This window comes from Chinchilla lanigera, unplaced genomic scaffold (assembly GCF_000276665.1).
Source record: "Chinchilla lanigera isolate Chin_1 unplaced genomic scaffold, ChiLan1.0 scaffold00061, whole genome shotgun sequence".
Taxonomy (NCBI): Eukaryota; Metazoa; Chordata; class Mammalia; order Rodentia; family Chinchillidae; genus Chinchilla; species Chinchilla lanigera.
Window position 1 is genome coordinate 7,952,687 of NW_004955462.1, and position 18,107 is coordinate 7,970,793.

General features: G+C 33.7%; 1 protein-coding gene across 3 annotated transcripts in view; it reads left to right on the forward strand.

The window, feature by feature from the left end:
- Window positions 1-18,107, forward strand: part of Nme7 (NME/NM23 family member 7) — a 193,454-nt gene that overhangs the window by 72,933 nt on the left and 102,414 nt on the right. For all 3 annotated transcript variants that reach the window (XM_005398204.2, XM_013521410.1, XM_013521411.1), the window contains exons 8-9: window positions 13,029-13,093; window positions 15,356-15,424. In XM_005398204.2, the coding sequence (XP_005398261.1) occupies window positions 13,029-13,093; window positions 15,356-15,424 (134 nt within the window). The remainder of the gene's footprint in view (window positions 1-13,028; window positions 13,094-15,355; window positions 15,425-18,107) is intronic.

Sequence of the window (18,107 nt, forward strand, 5' to 3'; positions counted from 1 at the left end):
ACATTATTCCTCTTTGCCTCATCTTGCAGCTGTTGAATTGACTTTTCCTGGGTCCTTGCTGTTTTTATGAGATCCTTTCTTTCAAGGTCGCTAGCTGCCATGCTGTCTTCAAAGTCTGAGATTCTGTCTTCAGCTTCATTCAAGCAGTTTGGGCAGCTTTCAATGGCAGCTTTGTTTTCCTGAAAGTCTCTTTGAATCTGATTCATGCGTTCTAAGTCCTTTCTATATTTTTCATTGAACGTTTCTGTCCCTTGCCTTTGTTCTTCTGTTTTCTTATATGTTTCTTCTTCAGACTTTTTGAGCAGTTCTTTCATTATTATTGTCATTTCATTTTTTGCCCGAGAGATTATTTCTGATCTCATCTCTTCTATGGCCTTATGGAGTTGTTTTTTTCCTTCCATTGCAATCATTTCAGCTATTTCAGGCATTTGCTTACCAAGTTCTCCTATGTCGATGTCTCCTGGACTTGTTCTGAGTAGGGTAGAGTTCTGGGATTGTGTTTTAGCCCTTCGTTTTGTCATGTTTGCTACCGGATGCAGAAAACTCAGTTTTCCTCTTCAGTGGCTGCACAGCGAAGGCCAGTAGTGTCCCTAGTTTTCCTGTTGGTCAGGTTTGCTCCTCAGTGACCCCTGAGAAGTACTACTTAGTGTCAGGTTTTCCGGTAGTTGTTGATTTGTATCTAGTCATCCCCGGTCTCAGACATGGGCATTGGTGTCAGCTAATAGCAGGCTGTCTGATCCAGTGTCCCCGTGCAGTTCAATGCACATGCATGGCCCAGACTCGACTTGCACTGGTGTGACAGTCCCAGTCCAGTGGACCTATGTCCCCAGGCAGTTCAGGGTACAGGCAAAACTCAGACACAAACTTCAGGGTCGACAACTTGTGAATCACCTTATTCTGTGTCTCTAGTCAGTTTAGGACACATACAAGAACCAGAGGTAGGCCAGATGGGCAGCAGTCACAGACTACCCGTGTCTGTGCCCCCCTAGGGCGTCCTGGCACAAGTAAAGCATGAACTCGAACCGCGGGACCAGCAGCTCTTGGAGCGGTTGCTCACTTGGCGCAGGGAGGGGCCACATCCCCCTGCTGCTAGAGCAGTCCCTGGGGCTTCTGAGTGAGGACCTCCTCTCTGCCCTGGGTGCCTGGGAGGCAGAGACTCAGTCTGTAATGGCGGCAGGGACCTGGGTTGCCTGCTCTGCCCCCAGGAAGTAGATGGGAAATACCTGGGTCTCTCTGCGAGTTTCAACCGTGAACTGTGGTGGTGTGAGTACAGCACGGACTCAAACCGCGGGAACAGCAGCTCTTGGAGTACTTGCTCACTCGGTGCAGGGCACGAGCAGGGAGGGGCCACACGCACACCCCTCCCTCTAGCTAGCGCAGTCCCCAGGGCTTCTGAGTGAGGACCTCCTGTCTGGCTCTCTCCTATAGGTTGATTTCTTAATGATCGCCATTCTTACTGGGGTGCGATGAAATCCCAGTGTTGTTTTAATTTGCAGTTCTCGAATGACTAATGATGTTGAACATTTTCTTGTGTATTTATTTGCCATTTGTGTTTCTTTGTCTGAGGAGTGTGCATTCATCTCAAATGCCCGTTTGTGGATTGGGTCCTTGAATTTGGGATGGCTGATATTTTTAGATTCTCTATATGTTCTAGGTAGAAGTCCTTTGTCCAAGGGACAGTCAGCTAAAATTTTTTCCCAGTTTGTGGGTTTTCTTTTTACTCTGCTGGTGATTTCTTTAGATGTTCAAAACCCTTTCAGTAGAATGAGATCCCAGTTGTTGGTTCTTTGAAACATTTCCCACGCGCTTTGGTTTTTGTTCATGAACTCTCTGCCTACCCCTATGTCTTCAAGATTTTTACCTACTTTCTCTTCCAATAGATTTAGTGTTTCTATTTTAACATTGAGATCTGTGATCCATTTTGACTTGAGTTTGGTGCATAGTACTCAGGTATAAAGAAAGATAAATTCAATGCTGTTTTAGGTAAATGGTCACAACTAGAGACCATGCTCGTAACTGGCATAAATCAGACCCGCATGTGTAAACAATGTATTGTCTCAGTAGTATAAGAACCTGAAAGAGTGAATAAAATTTGAAGATATGATAGACATTGTGAAACGAAAGGAAACTGCTCAGAAGTAAAGAGCAACTGGGATGAGGGAAAAAGAAAAGAAAGAAGGGGAAAATTATGTTTATATGTGTATACAGGACAGCTAACATAGGTGTTCTACTGATTTCTATCACTTTATTGATTCTATTGCTTTAGTGATTGATTATTTGATCAATCTTACGTGTCTATATTTGTTTTCCTGAGTAACCACTTTGAATAAATCAATATGTAATACAACAACCATTGTTAATCTCCTATCACCTTGTCTGAATTTCAGTATTGCTTGTATTGTTCTTGTGTTATTTTGTAAATGGATGCGTGTTTGTAAATATGTTTTTGTTCTTTTATTTAAAATAAACAAAAGACCCTGTCTCAAAAGACAAACAAACCAACAAAGAAAATGTTATCGCTCCTCTATTGAATTGTGTTTTTTACTTTTATAAAATACTCAGTTGGACATATTTGTGTGGGGCCATTTCTGGATTTTCTGTTTTGTTCCATTGGTTTATATGTCTCTTGCTCTGCCAGTGCTATGCTATCTTGATTACTGTTGCTATATAATAAATTGTGAAATTGGTAGGCTGATTCCTCCCTCTTCATTCTTTTTAAATTGTTTTAACTATTTCAATTTATTTACTTTTCCATATAATTTTAGAATAGTAAAGTTATTCTTATTTACATTTGCATAAAATCTTACTGGGATTTTGATAAGAACTGCACTAAACATATTTATCAATTTGGGAGGATTGACATCTTTCCTTTGTTAAGTCCTCTACATTGTGAGCATTTTGTTAGGTCTTCTGTCCATCATTTTGTTGTGTTCATGTACACTTTCTGTACATGTATTATATTGCTTAGAATTTTTTAAAGTGATGATAAATGGCTTGTATTTTTAATTTCAGCATTCAAGTACTTATTGCTAATACATAGAAATATAATTTTATTGTTTACCTAGTATTCTGTAACCTTCATGGAATCAATTATTATTTCTAGGAATTATTTGTAGATTAAATAATATAGAAATCATGTCATATGCAAGTAGTAACAGTTGTACTTCTTTCTTTCTGTTCTGTACATCTGTTATTTCTTCTTGCCTTGTTGCATGGCAACTTCCTTCTTGCCTTGTATGGCAAGCTTAACTTCCAGCACCATATTGAATAGAAGTGATGAGAATGGGCATTCATTCTTTGTGTCCCATCATGGAAAGAATTCTCCTTTCACCGTTAGGCATGGTGTTAGTTGCATTTTTTGGAGGTAAATATTCTTCATCAAGATGAGAAAGTCTCCCTCTCTCATTTTTTCTAAGATTATTATTATTATTATTTATAATTATTGTTATTATGCTATTTGATTTTTTCAGAATTGTATTATTGATACAATCATATAGTCTTTCCTAAAATTAACCTGTTAACAGACTGGAGTACATTAATTGAATTTTTTGAATAATAAACTGGGCTTACTTTCCTGAGATAAATCCCAGTTGGTGATTCACTTCATACATTGCTGAACTCTACTTCCATGTATTTTGCTAAGAATTGTTGTGTCTTAGAATTGTTGATTGGTGTTTAGTTTTACTTTTTGTGCTATCTTTGGTTTTGGTATGAAGATAATACTAGTTTCTTAAAATGAATTGAGAATTATCCTGCTTCTACAAATGTGCATTGTACTATTTTTTACCTAGTGTTATATTTTGAGTTTTTACTTCTTTGTAATAACCTTTGAAATATAATATTTAAATAATAATCAGTTATAAAAATATACTCTTTACCTATTTCCTTCTTGTTTTTACTTAAAATTAAAAGGTTTTATTAATAATAGTTTTGTGGTCAGCATCTTCATATATAAAGCCTGTGAATACAACCTATTTCTCTTCAGAATAATTTCTAGAAATGAAATTCTTATATCAAGTAGTAATATTTTAAAGGTTTTGATGAATCCCAGCTTATGTTCCAGAAAGAGAATACGAATTCACTACTTCCATCAGCTGTGTGTATGTGTCTCATCGTAATTCAGCTTCTAAATCTTATGATGTGATTTGGTATAGTGCATTCTGATTTGTTGCTCTGGATATTTATTCTTGTGAAAATGAACACTGTCCCATCATTCTTTATGATAGTGTTTGTAAATTTCTGAGAATTTATTTTGTTTTTGTGGACTTTTATGGAAATGTTCTCATTTTACTATATTTTGGTCAAATACCATGGCCCATATAATTTTTTTAATTTTTATTTTTATTAGTACATCTTTGGAATACATAGTGATTGCATTCATTGTGGGGAGTTGGTATATATACATAACATCTCTTTTTGCCATCATCAGATTTATTTATTTTTGAGTCTTTATCAAATTAATTATCATAAAGAGATTTATATCCAGACTAACAGACTGAAGAACATATAAAATACATTAGACAGTTATACTAAATCAAGATACACTTTTAGGTATATTTTATCCTTATAATTTCTGTATTGTGTTCCCTGTTGTAGTTATGTTGATGGTATGGTAAAAAATATGGTTACTTAAGATCTTGAAAATGTTATTTGGCTTCTTTTACTATTCTTTTTCTTTATAAATATATTGTATCTTATATTCTGTGCATTTAAATTTGTTTTATTCTAGTTTTACCTTTTTGGTCCTAAGGTCTATTTCTCCTGATTTTCATTTTGTCCATTGTTAATATTTCTGCCCATTTAACTGTTTTGGTTTTGCTTATTATATTATTCTCTGACCTTTCAATATTTTACTTTTAATTTATTTTACTTTCTGTGGTATATAAATAACACATATGTATATCCAGTATATGACTCCCACTTCATCTGTCGTTAAATGGGGTTTACAAATAGATCCATCCTACATCTGCTATCTTATTTTACGATTTTTGTTGATATAAAAATTGATTTACTATGTAAATCTTGCTATTTTGTTATCTTTTGCCTGTTACTTTCTTATTTTTCCTCATGTAGATGTTTTCATATACAAATTTTATTTTAGAAATTTAAAGATTTTTTATGAGCATGGATAAATTGTTTTACTGATGCAGGTACCCATCTACTAATGTGGGGCCCTAGCTCTGTATAAAGCTCATCTCAGATGTTTCTAGGTGTTGCCAGGGAGAAAGAGAGCTGGGGCCGGCTTGGTCAGCTGCTGCAGGAGGACCTCTCTCCTGCTCTGACTTCTAGCATGGATCATTTGTTTGCAGGGCACTGTAGGCTCACACAGAAGTGGCTTTTCTCTTCTGAGAACCAGGGGCCTGCCAGGCGCTGCTGTGGTTATGGCTGTATGTTGTCATGACATTGTTACCTGCTGTCTCTCACTCTTTGCAGCCATTTCATTAAGTGTGACCTGGGCACTTGCATTAACCCCCTTGAGAATCCTTGTTGCACAGTGTTTTCTGTGCAGCAGAATGGGAGCTACAAGATGCTTGCATTTTAACAGTACTGCTGAATATTAAATTAATACTAACGCTGAAAGTCTTTTAAACCTCTGTCACCCTAACAGAAAAAAGACTGTATTGCTTTTGAAATTTAGCACAAAAAACAAAAATAAATTTTAAAAATCTTTGCTTTAATAGCAGATATAAAATGGATAAGGACATTTACATTCTGTTTAATTATGAACTGTATAAATTCCTTTGGAGTTTAATATGCCCTAAATCCTAGCCCCTGACTTCATCTTTAATTAGTGCAAATATATATAACACTATGCTTGTATTCTCTATCTGTGAAATGCTATACTGTCCTATAAAGATGCTTGTAGGAGATGCTGCATCTTTAATTTATAGTGATACAGTGGTACAGAAAAGGCCTCTTGTGCTGTTTATTTCACAATAACTTCTTATCTTCTTCACTGGGCTTTTCATCTCAGGCAGCAACCCTTTAATGTCCTTTTTCTCATCATTTATGCATTGTTTCATAGAGTCCTATGTATTAAACCATATTGGAAGCATAAAGTAACATGCTTCAGTTTTTTAATACAGTGAACCCTTTCCAAAGATACACATTTCCTTTTGCCTTCTGGTATGCGTTTTTCTTTCCTTGAAGTTATGGAATACAGCTTCACTTTTATTTTTGTTAATATATGTGTGCTTCATTTATATAGTTATTACTATTTGGTCAGTCCACTGACCGTTTTCTCCCCAGGACAGAATATAGGACATAAGGTATTAACAGTTGTTTCAAGCTGTTAAGCACAGAATAGATTTCTTAAATTTCTTATTTATGTCCTACCTCCATAAATGAGTGAATATTTTTTAAAAGCAGTATATTTGGACATTAATAAGTTGGATAATCAATTTGGATACAATAATTTCACATGACCTAAGTAACTGGGAATTTTCAAATAGGTATTTGATTTGCATCTGACTGTCCTTGGCAGAATGGGCTGTAACTTCTTTTTGGTTTGTCTGTGGCTATTACTCTGTTCAAATGATACATTTCTCGGTAGGACGTAGTTTAAGATGATTATAGATGTATAATAGATACAGATTTATTATAGATATAGATTATAGATTTCCTTTCATATTTGTTAATGCTTAAAGCTTAATACTGTTTTCATGCTTAGATCACAAGATTCGTATATAATCATGTGAATTTCTTTCTTATCATAAGTGAGACCCTTTTAGGGATCTACGAGGTCATAACTGTTTTCATAAGAGCTTATTGTGTTTTAAAATTGTTGACATTTGCACTGACAGTGAAAAAGCAGTGATGGGGAAAGCTGCTGGTACCCTATAATGAATCAAAGCGCTGACATGGACTAGTAGTTACAATGTTTTTAACCATCATGCTCTTGAAGGGGAGGAAAAGCCCTTCTCACTTAACAATATCCCTGGTAAGCCAGTAAAAATTACTAATTTTACTTATTTTGACCTTCAAGGATGGATCATTTTAATATTTCATATGAAGAAATGGGAAATACAGTACATATAAAGTATATTTGCTACATACACTAGGTATCCTTAGGAAAAACACGCTATACAATCATTTGAATTCTGAGGTCTGCTAAATGCTTTTTTTTTAATAGAATACCATTTTTTATTTGAAGAATGCAAACTATGGTTATCCAAACGGGTATCTGGCAGACATTTTCTTTAAAATCAAGTAAGTGTATTGTTTCAGAGAAAACAGCTGACAAAAGTTATTGCTAAATATAAAATTCATGTGAAGATAAATTACAAATGAAAATTAAAATCAGAATCTTGGAAAACTATTCACCACCTTGAGCTTTGTAGCTTCCCAGCATAAGAAGCTATTTTGATGCAATTGATAGTGATATCAATTTTTGTAATATTGTATAATTAAATGTGTCAGTGTCTAGAAGACCTCCTTAACTCAGTGAACCAATACTTTCTAAATGATCAGTGTTGTGTTACAAGTCATGCGTAGAACAAAGTACGAGACAGACCAATGGATTTTAATATGGCAGTAAAAAAAGTTTATTGATAAGGGTTTTAAATTATACATTGCAATAAACTTCTTAAGAAACCACTACTTGTCAAGTAAAGAAAATGTATGATTATTGGAAAAGATGTTGAGTGCTCTGTCATTTTGCAGCTGTATATGTTTCAACCAAAACAACATATTGTAATATATTAAAAGATAATTAGAGGTAAAAATGTAGCTTCCTTTCATTAAATTAATTTTTAAAAATATAAAACAATATCTCACTTCTCACTAATTTTAAAAATAATTTATTTTTCTCAAAAAACATGATAAAGCTGGGTGTGGTGGCACATGCCTGTAATCCCAGCACTTGGGAGGCTGAGGCAGGAGGATCATTGCGAATTTAAGACCAGCCTGGGCTACAAAGTGAGCTCGAGGTCAGCCTGAACTGCCTAACTGTCTCAAAAAGGCGAAAAAAAAACACAATTAAACATGTTAAAATGTAAATGACTTTTATTGTGTTTAAATTAATAAATGCTTTTGAAATTTTATAATATATATTGTTAGATATAATCTATGTAGATTAAAAATTTGTTGGCACCTGATAATTTTTAAGAGCTAAATGGTCTGTGAGTCTCATTTCCCCCCTACTCTGTGACATAGTAAGTTGAAAATACCTTTATTCTAAAAGAACTATGCTGTTTTACCTCTATATACCTGTGCTCAGGGCTTCTTTCTCTCCCAGTGTGTCTTGGGGCCTTTATATCTAATACTCTTTTGTTGTAAATTTTACCTTCATAAAGCCATTCATATTTTCTTATACTTATTGTTTGCATGGAATATCTATTTCTATCCATTTTCTTTCAACATCCCTATGTATTGCTGCTTAAAATTTGTTTCTTATAGGCAGTATATAGTGGCATTGCATTTTATTAATCCATTTAAAATTTGTTTTTTAATGGGAAGTTTTAGTCCTCTAACATTTAATGTGGTTATTAATATAATTGGTTTTGAGTCTTTTATTTTACTACTTGTATCCTATTTTTTATTTTATTATCTTTATCCGTTTTTATATTATGTTAATCGAATATTTCCTAGAACATTTCTTAGAATTTATTCATTAACCTTTAGGTATATATCATACCTCCCTCCCTCTTTTCTTCCTTCTTTCTTCCTTTTTTTTCTTCTTTCCCTTTCCCTCCTTCGGACCTCCTTTGATCTGAAAATATCTTTATTTTACCTTCATTGTATAAGGATTTTGTGCTGCTATGGAATTTCAAGTTTACAGTTTTAATTTTTCTTTCTTTAGCACATTTAAAAATTCGTTCATCCACTGGTCTCCATTGTTTTTGATAAGAAGTCAGTAGTCACTGAAATTCTTATTCCCTAAATACAATGAAATTGTCCTCTGTTGTCTTCGCAACTCTATTCTGTGCACACTTTTCATTATTTACCTCACTACCTCTACCTGTTGGAATGTGGTCCTATATCACCAATTCTGTGTAGGGAGTTTATTCAATCAGTCACTCACTGGATATGCTGTCTCCTTAAATGCCGATCGGTCTCTACTCTGTATATGCTAATAGGACATTTTGTGTTTATTTTCACAACAATTCAGTGGTGTTTCTTTTTACTAAGTTGATTTTGCTACCTGTTTTCTTCTTAAAGGTGTCATCATCCTAGCCATTAACCTGGACTTAAAAGCTTAAAGTCATCTTTGACTCTTCTTTCATCTTCACACTTTATCAAGTGTAATACTGTTATTTCTTGTTTTAGAAATATTTAATGTTCATGACTTCTCTCATTACTGTTACCATCCAAGTTATAGGGTCCAAAATAAGACACAACATTTAAAGATATAATGATTGATTTTTTTCAATCGGAATAGCCTAGATTTCAAAAGCCTACTATTTTTTCTATTCTTTATTCTTTTCCTCAGACCAGCTTACCTGTCACTATTATATGAGCAAACTTCTGAAAACATTATTTTTATTTTGTGTTACTCAGTCATTATTTTTGTTGCCTCCTCATTTCTTTAGACAGTGTTTTTTATAGAGGAAAATTATTGTCATGATCCCTCAGTGTTGACTAACATTTAGTAGTGTATCTTAAATATGTCTGAATATAAAAGTAAATGTAAAGTTTTACACATGCTACTGTGAATATTGAAGTTAGCATTAATGTGACAGAGGTTGTTTATCAAAACCAAATTGAACATGAATATGTTGCAGATTCTAAATTAGGCATGGTCCTATTCCACAGTGATGACTCAGTTAGCCCGTGACTTTTCTGACTTCAAACTTCTGAGAAGCCTTTGTTTCCAGAGCAGACTCTGATATCATTTGACCTTTATCTGATTCAAATGTCTCACTTGAGAAATAGATTCTCTGTCTTTTTTCACATTGTCAGCCTGTTACAGTTAAAATAGCACTACTTGTGTATAGTAAGATGGTAAATAATAATACACACAAGTAGGATACAAAATCTACATTAAAAAAATCTATAGCTTTTCCGTACACCAATAATGAACCAGATGACAAGGAAATCAGGAAAACAGTTCTATTTACAGTAGCTTAAAAAAAAAATACCTAGGGATCAACCTAACCAAGGAGGTGAAAGGCCTTTACAATGGAAATTTCAGGACACTGGAGAGAAAAATTGACAAAGACAGTAGAATGACATTCCATATTCATGAGTCAGCAGAATTAATTGTTAAAATAGCCATATTATCAAAAGCCACCTACAGATTCAAGGCAATCCCCATCAAAAATCCAGACATTCTTCATAGAAATAGAAAGAACACTTCTAAAATTTTTACAGAAACACAAAAGACCAAAAATAGCCAAAGCAATCCTGAGCAATAGAAGTAAGACTGGTGACATGACAATACTCAGTTTAAAATTGTATGACAAAAACACAGTGACAAAAACTGCATAGTACAGCACAAAAATAGATACATAGACAAATTGGAATATGAGAAACAGAAACAAACCCATACAAGTACAGCTGTATAATTCTTGACAAAGGACCCACCAACACACGTTGAGAAAAGTCAGTCTCTAAAAAATGGTGCTGAGAAAACTGGATTTCCATATGTGGAAGATTAAAACTAGATCCCTATCTTGCACTCTATACAAAAATCTATTCAAAATGGATCAGAAACCTAGGACTAAACCCTGAAACTTTGAAACTTCTAGAAAAACACTTGAACAATAGGCAAAGACTTTCTGAGTAGAATTCTGATAGTACAGGAAATAATAACAAGATCAACAAAAGGTGCCACAGCAAATTAAAATATTTCTGTACAGCAAAGCAAACAACTGACAGTGAAGAGACAGTCTACAGAATGAGAGACAATCTTTGCCACCTAACTCTTCAGATTACTATCGGCTGTCTGCAAAGAAATGAACAAACCACCAAAACCATCAAATAGTCCAATCAGTAAGTGGGAAATGAATAGTCCCTTCTCAACAGCAGTATAAATTCCCAATAAGTGTATGAAAAATGTTCAACATCTTTAGCCATTAGGGAAATGCTAATCAAACTATATTGAAATGCCATCCCATCGTAGTCAGAATGGCTGTCATCAAGAATATAATGCCTATACCTACTTAGCTGCCTACCTATATGCATGCACACACATACATACATATACACATATATACATACATACATAAATACATGCTGGCAAGGATGTGGGGTAAAGATGCTATTGTACACTGCTGGTGGGAATGTACATTAGTATGTTCATTGTGGAAATCAATAGGAAGCTTCCTCAAAAACCTAAAATTAGAGCTGTCACTAATAGTTTTACCACTCCTTGGTATATCCCCTGAGGAATTAAAGTGAGCATACTACAGGGATACCTGCATACCCATGTTTATTGTGATACAGTTGCCAGTAGCCAAGATATGGAGCCAACCTAGATTCCCATCAACGGATGAGTAGAAGATGTGGTATAAATGTGTTGTTACAAAATGTTTCTAAGTAGAGGAAATTCAGAAATGCTATTAAGTATGTGAGATGATAGATATATTAATTAGCTTGATTATATTATTCAGCTATAAAGAATAACAAAATTATGCCATTAACAAAAAAATGAAGGGGACAGGAGATCATGTTAAGTGAAATAAAGCAGACTCAAAGGAACAAGTATTGCATGTTTTCCTTAATATGTGCAATCCAAAAGAGATGACACAAAAGTAGGAGGGAGAGTATTATTACAAAAGAGGAAAGAATAAAGGGGAGAAGGGAAGGGTGTATGGGAGGACAGTGAGGATATAGAAAAAAGTTATCAATTTTATTATTAAGAGATCATGATGACATGAATGTGTCGAGGTGAAAAGGTTGTCCACTATACCCTGTTATGTGAGATAGAAGGTTACAAAACAACATATAGGGCATTGCCAGTTTTTAATTTTCAAAAATATATTAAGGTATAGAGAGATCAAGAAATAGTCTAGAATGGTGTTCACTTGACTGTTTTAATCTCTCCAGGAATGAGATGCGGGGCACAGTTATTGTTTAAGAGTATTTTTGAGGAAATTAAGAGTTGCTGTAAGTATGTGTGGTGGTGTATACATTAATAACCTTGATTGTAGTAATCATTTCACAATGTATATATACCTTAAAACATGTAGTATACCTTAAATATATTTAAATTTATTTGTCATTATACTTAATAAAAGTATAGAAGAAAAAGGCATGAAATATACAAGTTAAGGTCTGATGCTACTTAATGATTGGGGTTTCTACATAAGCATCCAGATAATTGAGAATATGGGGTGTGTGTGTGTGTGTAAGAGACTGAAAGAGAGTTTTAATTCACTTGACAAAAAGAAACTTAGAAGATTTTTTATAGAAAACAAATAGAATCTCAAAATTGATCTTATACTCTCAATTTGTACAGACCTTATAAAAATCACTTATCTTTAAATAAAGACTATGTTATCATCTAAGGCCTTCATCAATTTGGGTTAGACTTCTCTTCCTTTTCAGTTTTGTTTTTCTTTTCAGATGACACTTTCCCAAATGTGTGCATTTTGGATTCTATCTAAACCCATCACTTATCCACAACCTTTAAAGACCATTAATATTTTCACTTTTGCTTGAGGTTCTGTCAGCCTTTTCAATTATAATTTGATTTTTCTCTTTTGAACTCTTCTCTGATTTTCTTCTGTCAAATGTTTTGGTATTTTAGTTTTTGATAATGTTATTTTAAAATTGTTTAATTTTCATACTGTCAACATTATCAGACTTTCAGAGGCTTAAAGGCAAAATAGTATCTTAAAAGTTTCTTGTTTGTTCTTTTATTTGTTTGTTTTTGCATTATCCTCAGGATCCTCACTGATAGTCTTGAAGCATTTACTGAGGGAATCAAATAATTAAATGTAATGCATAGTACTATAGATATTCTTTCTCTTGCAAAGTTTTCTTTATATGATGTTTAAGTAAGTTACATTGATGTAGAAAGTTTGCAATTTTCAGAGAGTAAAAGCTTTATAATTTTTTTGTTCCCTGTTGTTTTTCATTTTCAGGACTTTTGGGAAAGATCCTTATGGCTATTCGAGATGCATGTTTTGAAATTTCAGCTATGCAGATGGTAGGTAGTTTGCAATAAACCATGATGTATTGATTTTTAAAATAAGCTTTAGAATGTTTTTTCCTGAATGTTCTCTCTACACCTGTGAACTCAGTGGATTAAAAATAAGAGACATACTTACTGACCTCAATAGCTTTATAATTTAAAAAATTTGACATGATTTTACCCCTATTATCTTGCACTAAGAGAGCTAATGTTCAAATAACACACTTAATTCATTCTCATAAAGTAAGTTTATTCATTTCTTGGAACTTTAGCCACAAAATAAATGATGACTAAAAAATATCTTTAGTTCTTAGAAATGAAAAACAGAATCAGTGTGAGGAGTTAAGCTGAGTTTACTGTATTCTGGATTCCTAACTAAGCAGACAGTGGAGAGAACTGAGTTCAGATTTTTACCCCTGGTCTTTCTTGAGTCTACATTTATAGAGTCTCTCTCAGGAGCGTTTTGGAGTTAGTGCATTTCATCCCCTCTGTGGTCATGGTCCCTTGCACTCCCCAGCAAGATCTTAAATGTTTCTAGAGAAATAATAGAAATAATAGAGATTTCAGGTTGTGGATTTGCTAATTGCCCTGATTTGATCACTATACATTGTATACATGAATTGAATTGAAATATTATACTCTACCATAATATGTACTATTACTACACATCAATTTAAAAATTTATTTTTTTAAAAAAATATCAACTACTTTGAACATTGTCAAGCAAAAATCCTATCAACTCATGAGAAAAATGATAGTTGGAGTATCTTATCTAGGATTATAAAAAAACTCTTAGCCAAAACTTTCTAAAAGTGATGATATATTAACAGGACTATTGGATTTAAGCCTACTTTAAAAATAATTATAGGAAGTTTTGTTGCCCAGTGTGGCCTCAGACTCACAATGATCCTCCTGCCTCCGCTCTCCAAGTGCTGGGATTACAGGCATGTGCCACCACGTCAGGCTAGGAAGTTTTCTTTAAATATTGACCTAATTGTAGGTCTACAATCAAGCACAATGATTGATCATAGTAGCTACTTAATCAAACCTGTGGTGGAGGCATAGTAATGTAATGATGTGTGCAGTTAATGACTTTTGAAGTCAGATCTACTTCTGAATTTGGGGTCAGCCGCTTTCTAGGTATATTCCCCGGCATCAAACATTCCTATCCTCAGTTTTCTTATCTAGGCAACAGGAGCAATTATTTGCCTAAATGAATTATTCTGTAGAGTAAATGAAATAACCATACACAGTGCTTTATAGAGTCAGAAACTATAAACTAGAAGCTCCCAGTACTATTTAATGTTGTATCTTCTGTTATTGTTTTGTTGCATTAATAATAAATTTTTATGAGTGTAGGATAAACCACTGAAATTGAATGGAATTCCCTCTCAATACTAGTAATGATGTCTTTGATGGTAAATTCTTTGAGCTTCAATTGTTATCTGTGTAAGCAAAAATTTCTCAGTCTTGGCAACAATAAAAAAATAGGGGAAAAATAAAATTAAAAATGCAGAGACTATTAAGCAATAAAGTTTTAGTTCTTGAGATCCTAGAATATAATGAAATTTTACTCTTAACTAAATTTAAATCCAACTTTGATAAAAATAAGGTGTTCTAGACTTACTTTGTGAGCACACTGTATTCGTGATTATTTGTGAAGAGTACTAAGAAGTCCACATGACATGTATAAGTGCTTTGTTATAGTCTAGACTGGGGATTGTTTGGGATGAAAATGGTCTTATTTTCCATTCCTTCTACTGTAGTCTAAAGTATTTTTCTTCAGTAATATTTTTTCTTGTAATTTTTATCTATCAATAAGCAGTATTATATTGCATGTATCCTTTTTATATCAAGAATGAAATATTTTTTTCAAAGAAGGGTAGGGCCGGTGGTAAGAACATGATTAATGGGATCAATGATAGAGACAGAATGCTAATTTGAGGAGGCTTCATAGCCTTCTCCATCTTAGCAGCCCCATCAGGAAACATGGGTTATTACTACTACCTCTGCCATAGGGTTACTTAAATGGGATGATGCATGTGAAGAACATAGAACAGTGCATGACACATTAAGTACTCAGTAAATATTATCCATTGTTATTATTAATCAACTGATCTTAACACTTTTCTCCAAAGAGTAAATTATTCACGATTTGCATTTTAAAGTAGAGAATATAGAAATAAGAAATGATAAATGTTGAGTACTAAGTGTGGCTTATTTATTTTCTTTACATAGTTGGTTTGTGGATTTATTTTGTTTTATTTTTAATTATAGTTCAACATGGACCGGGTTAATGTTGAAGAATTCTATGAAGTTTATAAAGGAGTAGTATCTGAGTATAATGTGAGTATTGAAATAAATGGAAAATATTATTACTGAAAAAAATTTGTGTGTCTCAAGTCTTGGGAATCTCAGTATAATCAATAATCATTAAAAGTAACCAGCCATGTAGTGGGCATCTGTAATCCCAGCACTTGGGAAGCTAAGACAGGAGAATTGCCACAAGTTCAAGTCCAGCATGGTCTACATAGTAAGTTTAAGGCCATCCTGAACTATGTAGCATGATCCTGTCTCAAAAAACAAACAAACAAAATTATTAAAAGTATTCCTTGGGGATGGGGATTCAGCTCAGTGGCACAGTGCCTGCCTGGCAAGTGCAAAGTCGTGAGTTCGATTCCTGGTACCGGAAAAAAAGAAAAAAAAAAACATGAAAGTATTCTTTAATGTGTGATTTGGGATGCATATATCTGATAAGGGGCTAATATCCAAAATGCGTAAAGAATTCAATTCAATAACAAGAGAACAAATAACCTGATTTACAAATGAGTAAAGAATCTGAGTAGATATTTCCCACAAGAAGAGATGTGATTGACCAACTGATATATGAACACATGTTCATCTCTAATCATCAGGAAAATGCAAATGAAAAAGCACAGTGAGCTATCTTCTCAGGCCTGTCACTGTCAAAAACAGCTAATGATTTCAAGTGTAGGCAATGTGGAGAAAAGAGAACCCTTGAACACTATTAATGGTAATGTACAGCCATTTTGGAAAATAATGAGATTATTAAAACTAAACATAGAATTACTATATGATCCAGTAATTCCACTTCTCGGTGTGAGTCCAAAGAATTGAAATCAGTAGTTTGAAGAGAGATTTATACTCCCATGTCCATTTCAGCATTATACACAATAGCAAAGAAACTAAAACAACTTAAATGTCCATCACTGGATGAATGGATAAAGAAAACATAATATATATGTAAAATATTATACTATACGGCCTTTGATAAGAAAAGGATTCCCCGGTTTGTAATAACATGTATAAAGCTGGAGTGCATTATCCTAAGTGAAATAAACTAGGCACAGAACCACAAATACTGTTTGACTTCCTCTGTGTGCAGTCTAAAGAGTCAAACTCAGAACCAGAGGCTGCTACGAAGAGAGAGGAATGGGAATTAGGAAGGTGCTGATCAAAGGGCACAAAGCTTTATTGAAACGGAGGAATGGTAAGTTTTAATGATCGATTGCATGACATGGTGACCACAGTTACCAATAATGTCTGTGATAAAATAGATAGTTAACATTCTCATTGCAATAAGAAAGGTAAATCGATGAGGGGATGGATATATTAATTGGATTATTTGAGTCCTTTTATAATGCATATATGTAGATCAAAACATCACATTGTGACATATATACGTATACAATTATTTGTCAATTTTAAAGTATTTCTTATTTCTGATAACTGCCTGCTGATCTTACCCATTAACTGATATATTCTTATCCTTGAGATCCAGTGAAAAATATAATACTGTTTCCCTTATAAAACTAAAATATATAGGGGGACTCCAAAAAAGATAGGTATCATCAACAAAACATGCTGTTGGGATAGTGATACATTTTGACATTTTATACGAAGTGGATAGTATTTTCAAAGGAATTTAATATCCACTTTAGCGGCATAAATGCAGCTGGAATCAACTGAAAGCATGATTGAGACTGAATAAAGGGTGTTGTTCAAAGGGTGATGAGGTATATTCCTAAAAACAAATTGACCATATTTAAATGAACTAAATCCTGTTCCTTACTGTAGGAGATATTTAGTAGAAGTTAGTTTCCTTTCTTTCTTTTTTATCAAATTTTCTGAGATACTTTCATGCTAGTACGCTGCCCATTATCCATGTTTTCTAGAAAATTTTGGCTTTTATTGTTTTATAAAATTCACTCCAGTAGTTGTGACGACACTAGGCTCTCCTGTTCTCCCTTTTCCATGCATTTCCTTGCTACTTACTTAGAAAAATATAAACGGTCCACAAACTGGCCTGAGCCTTTGTCAGCCACATTATCCATGTAAACAAAAACTGATCAACAGTATTTTACTTTGATTCTGGCACACTGATAGTGTTCTGTCCTTCTTTTGAAAAACCAGAGCATTTATTTTTCTTTCATAGCTTATCATCTTCTTTATGTTAGAGTTTTACCTATTCTTTTCTTAAGTGGAAGAGATTTTAAAGTGTGCTCTTATGTTAGCTTTATTTATCCAAGCAGTGAGAGCTGTTGTCCATTTCTCAAATCTTTGCTTCATATTTTCCTTCATTTGTTCAATTTAACTTTCAAAATATATGGTTCAAAGGAGCTAGTTTTATTCACATTATATTATAGTTTAGTTATATAAAAGACAGAAGTAGCTCATAGAGACCGAGACACGATACCCTCAACACTCAGTTATAGTCTCATACAACATGAAGTGCTGAATTTGGTAACAGACAGTGGTTGGAACACTAATGGTTTATGTACGTATACTTCAGAAGACTGTATTTCCCTTTGAAAAACAACTTAAAAATACCATTTCTAACTTTTAATGTCTGCTGGGTTGTGCTTTAAAATACTGTATGTGCATTTTTTATTGTAATTCACTTGTACTCTTAGAAACTTTTAATCATGGGATTCTGAAGGTAAGGATAAGAGCATGATGTGTCCTTTCTGCTAAGAAATCATTAATTTGGGTGACAGTAGCAATATGA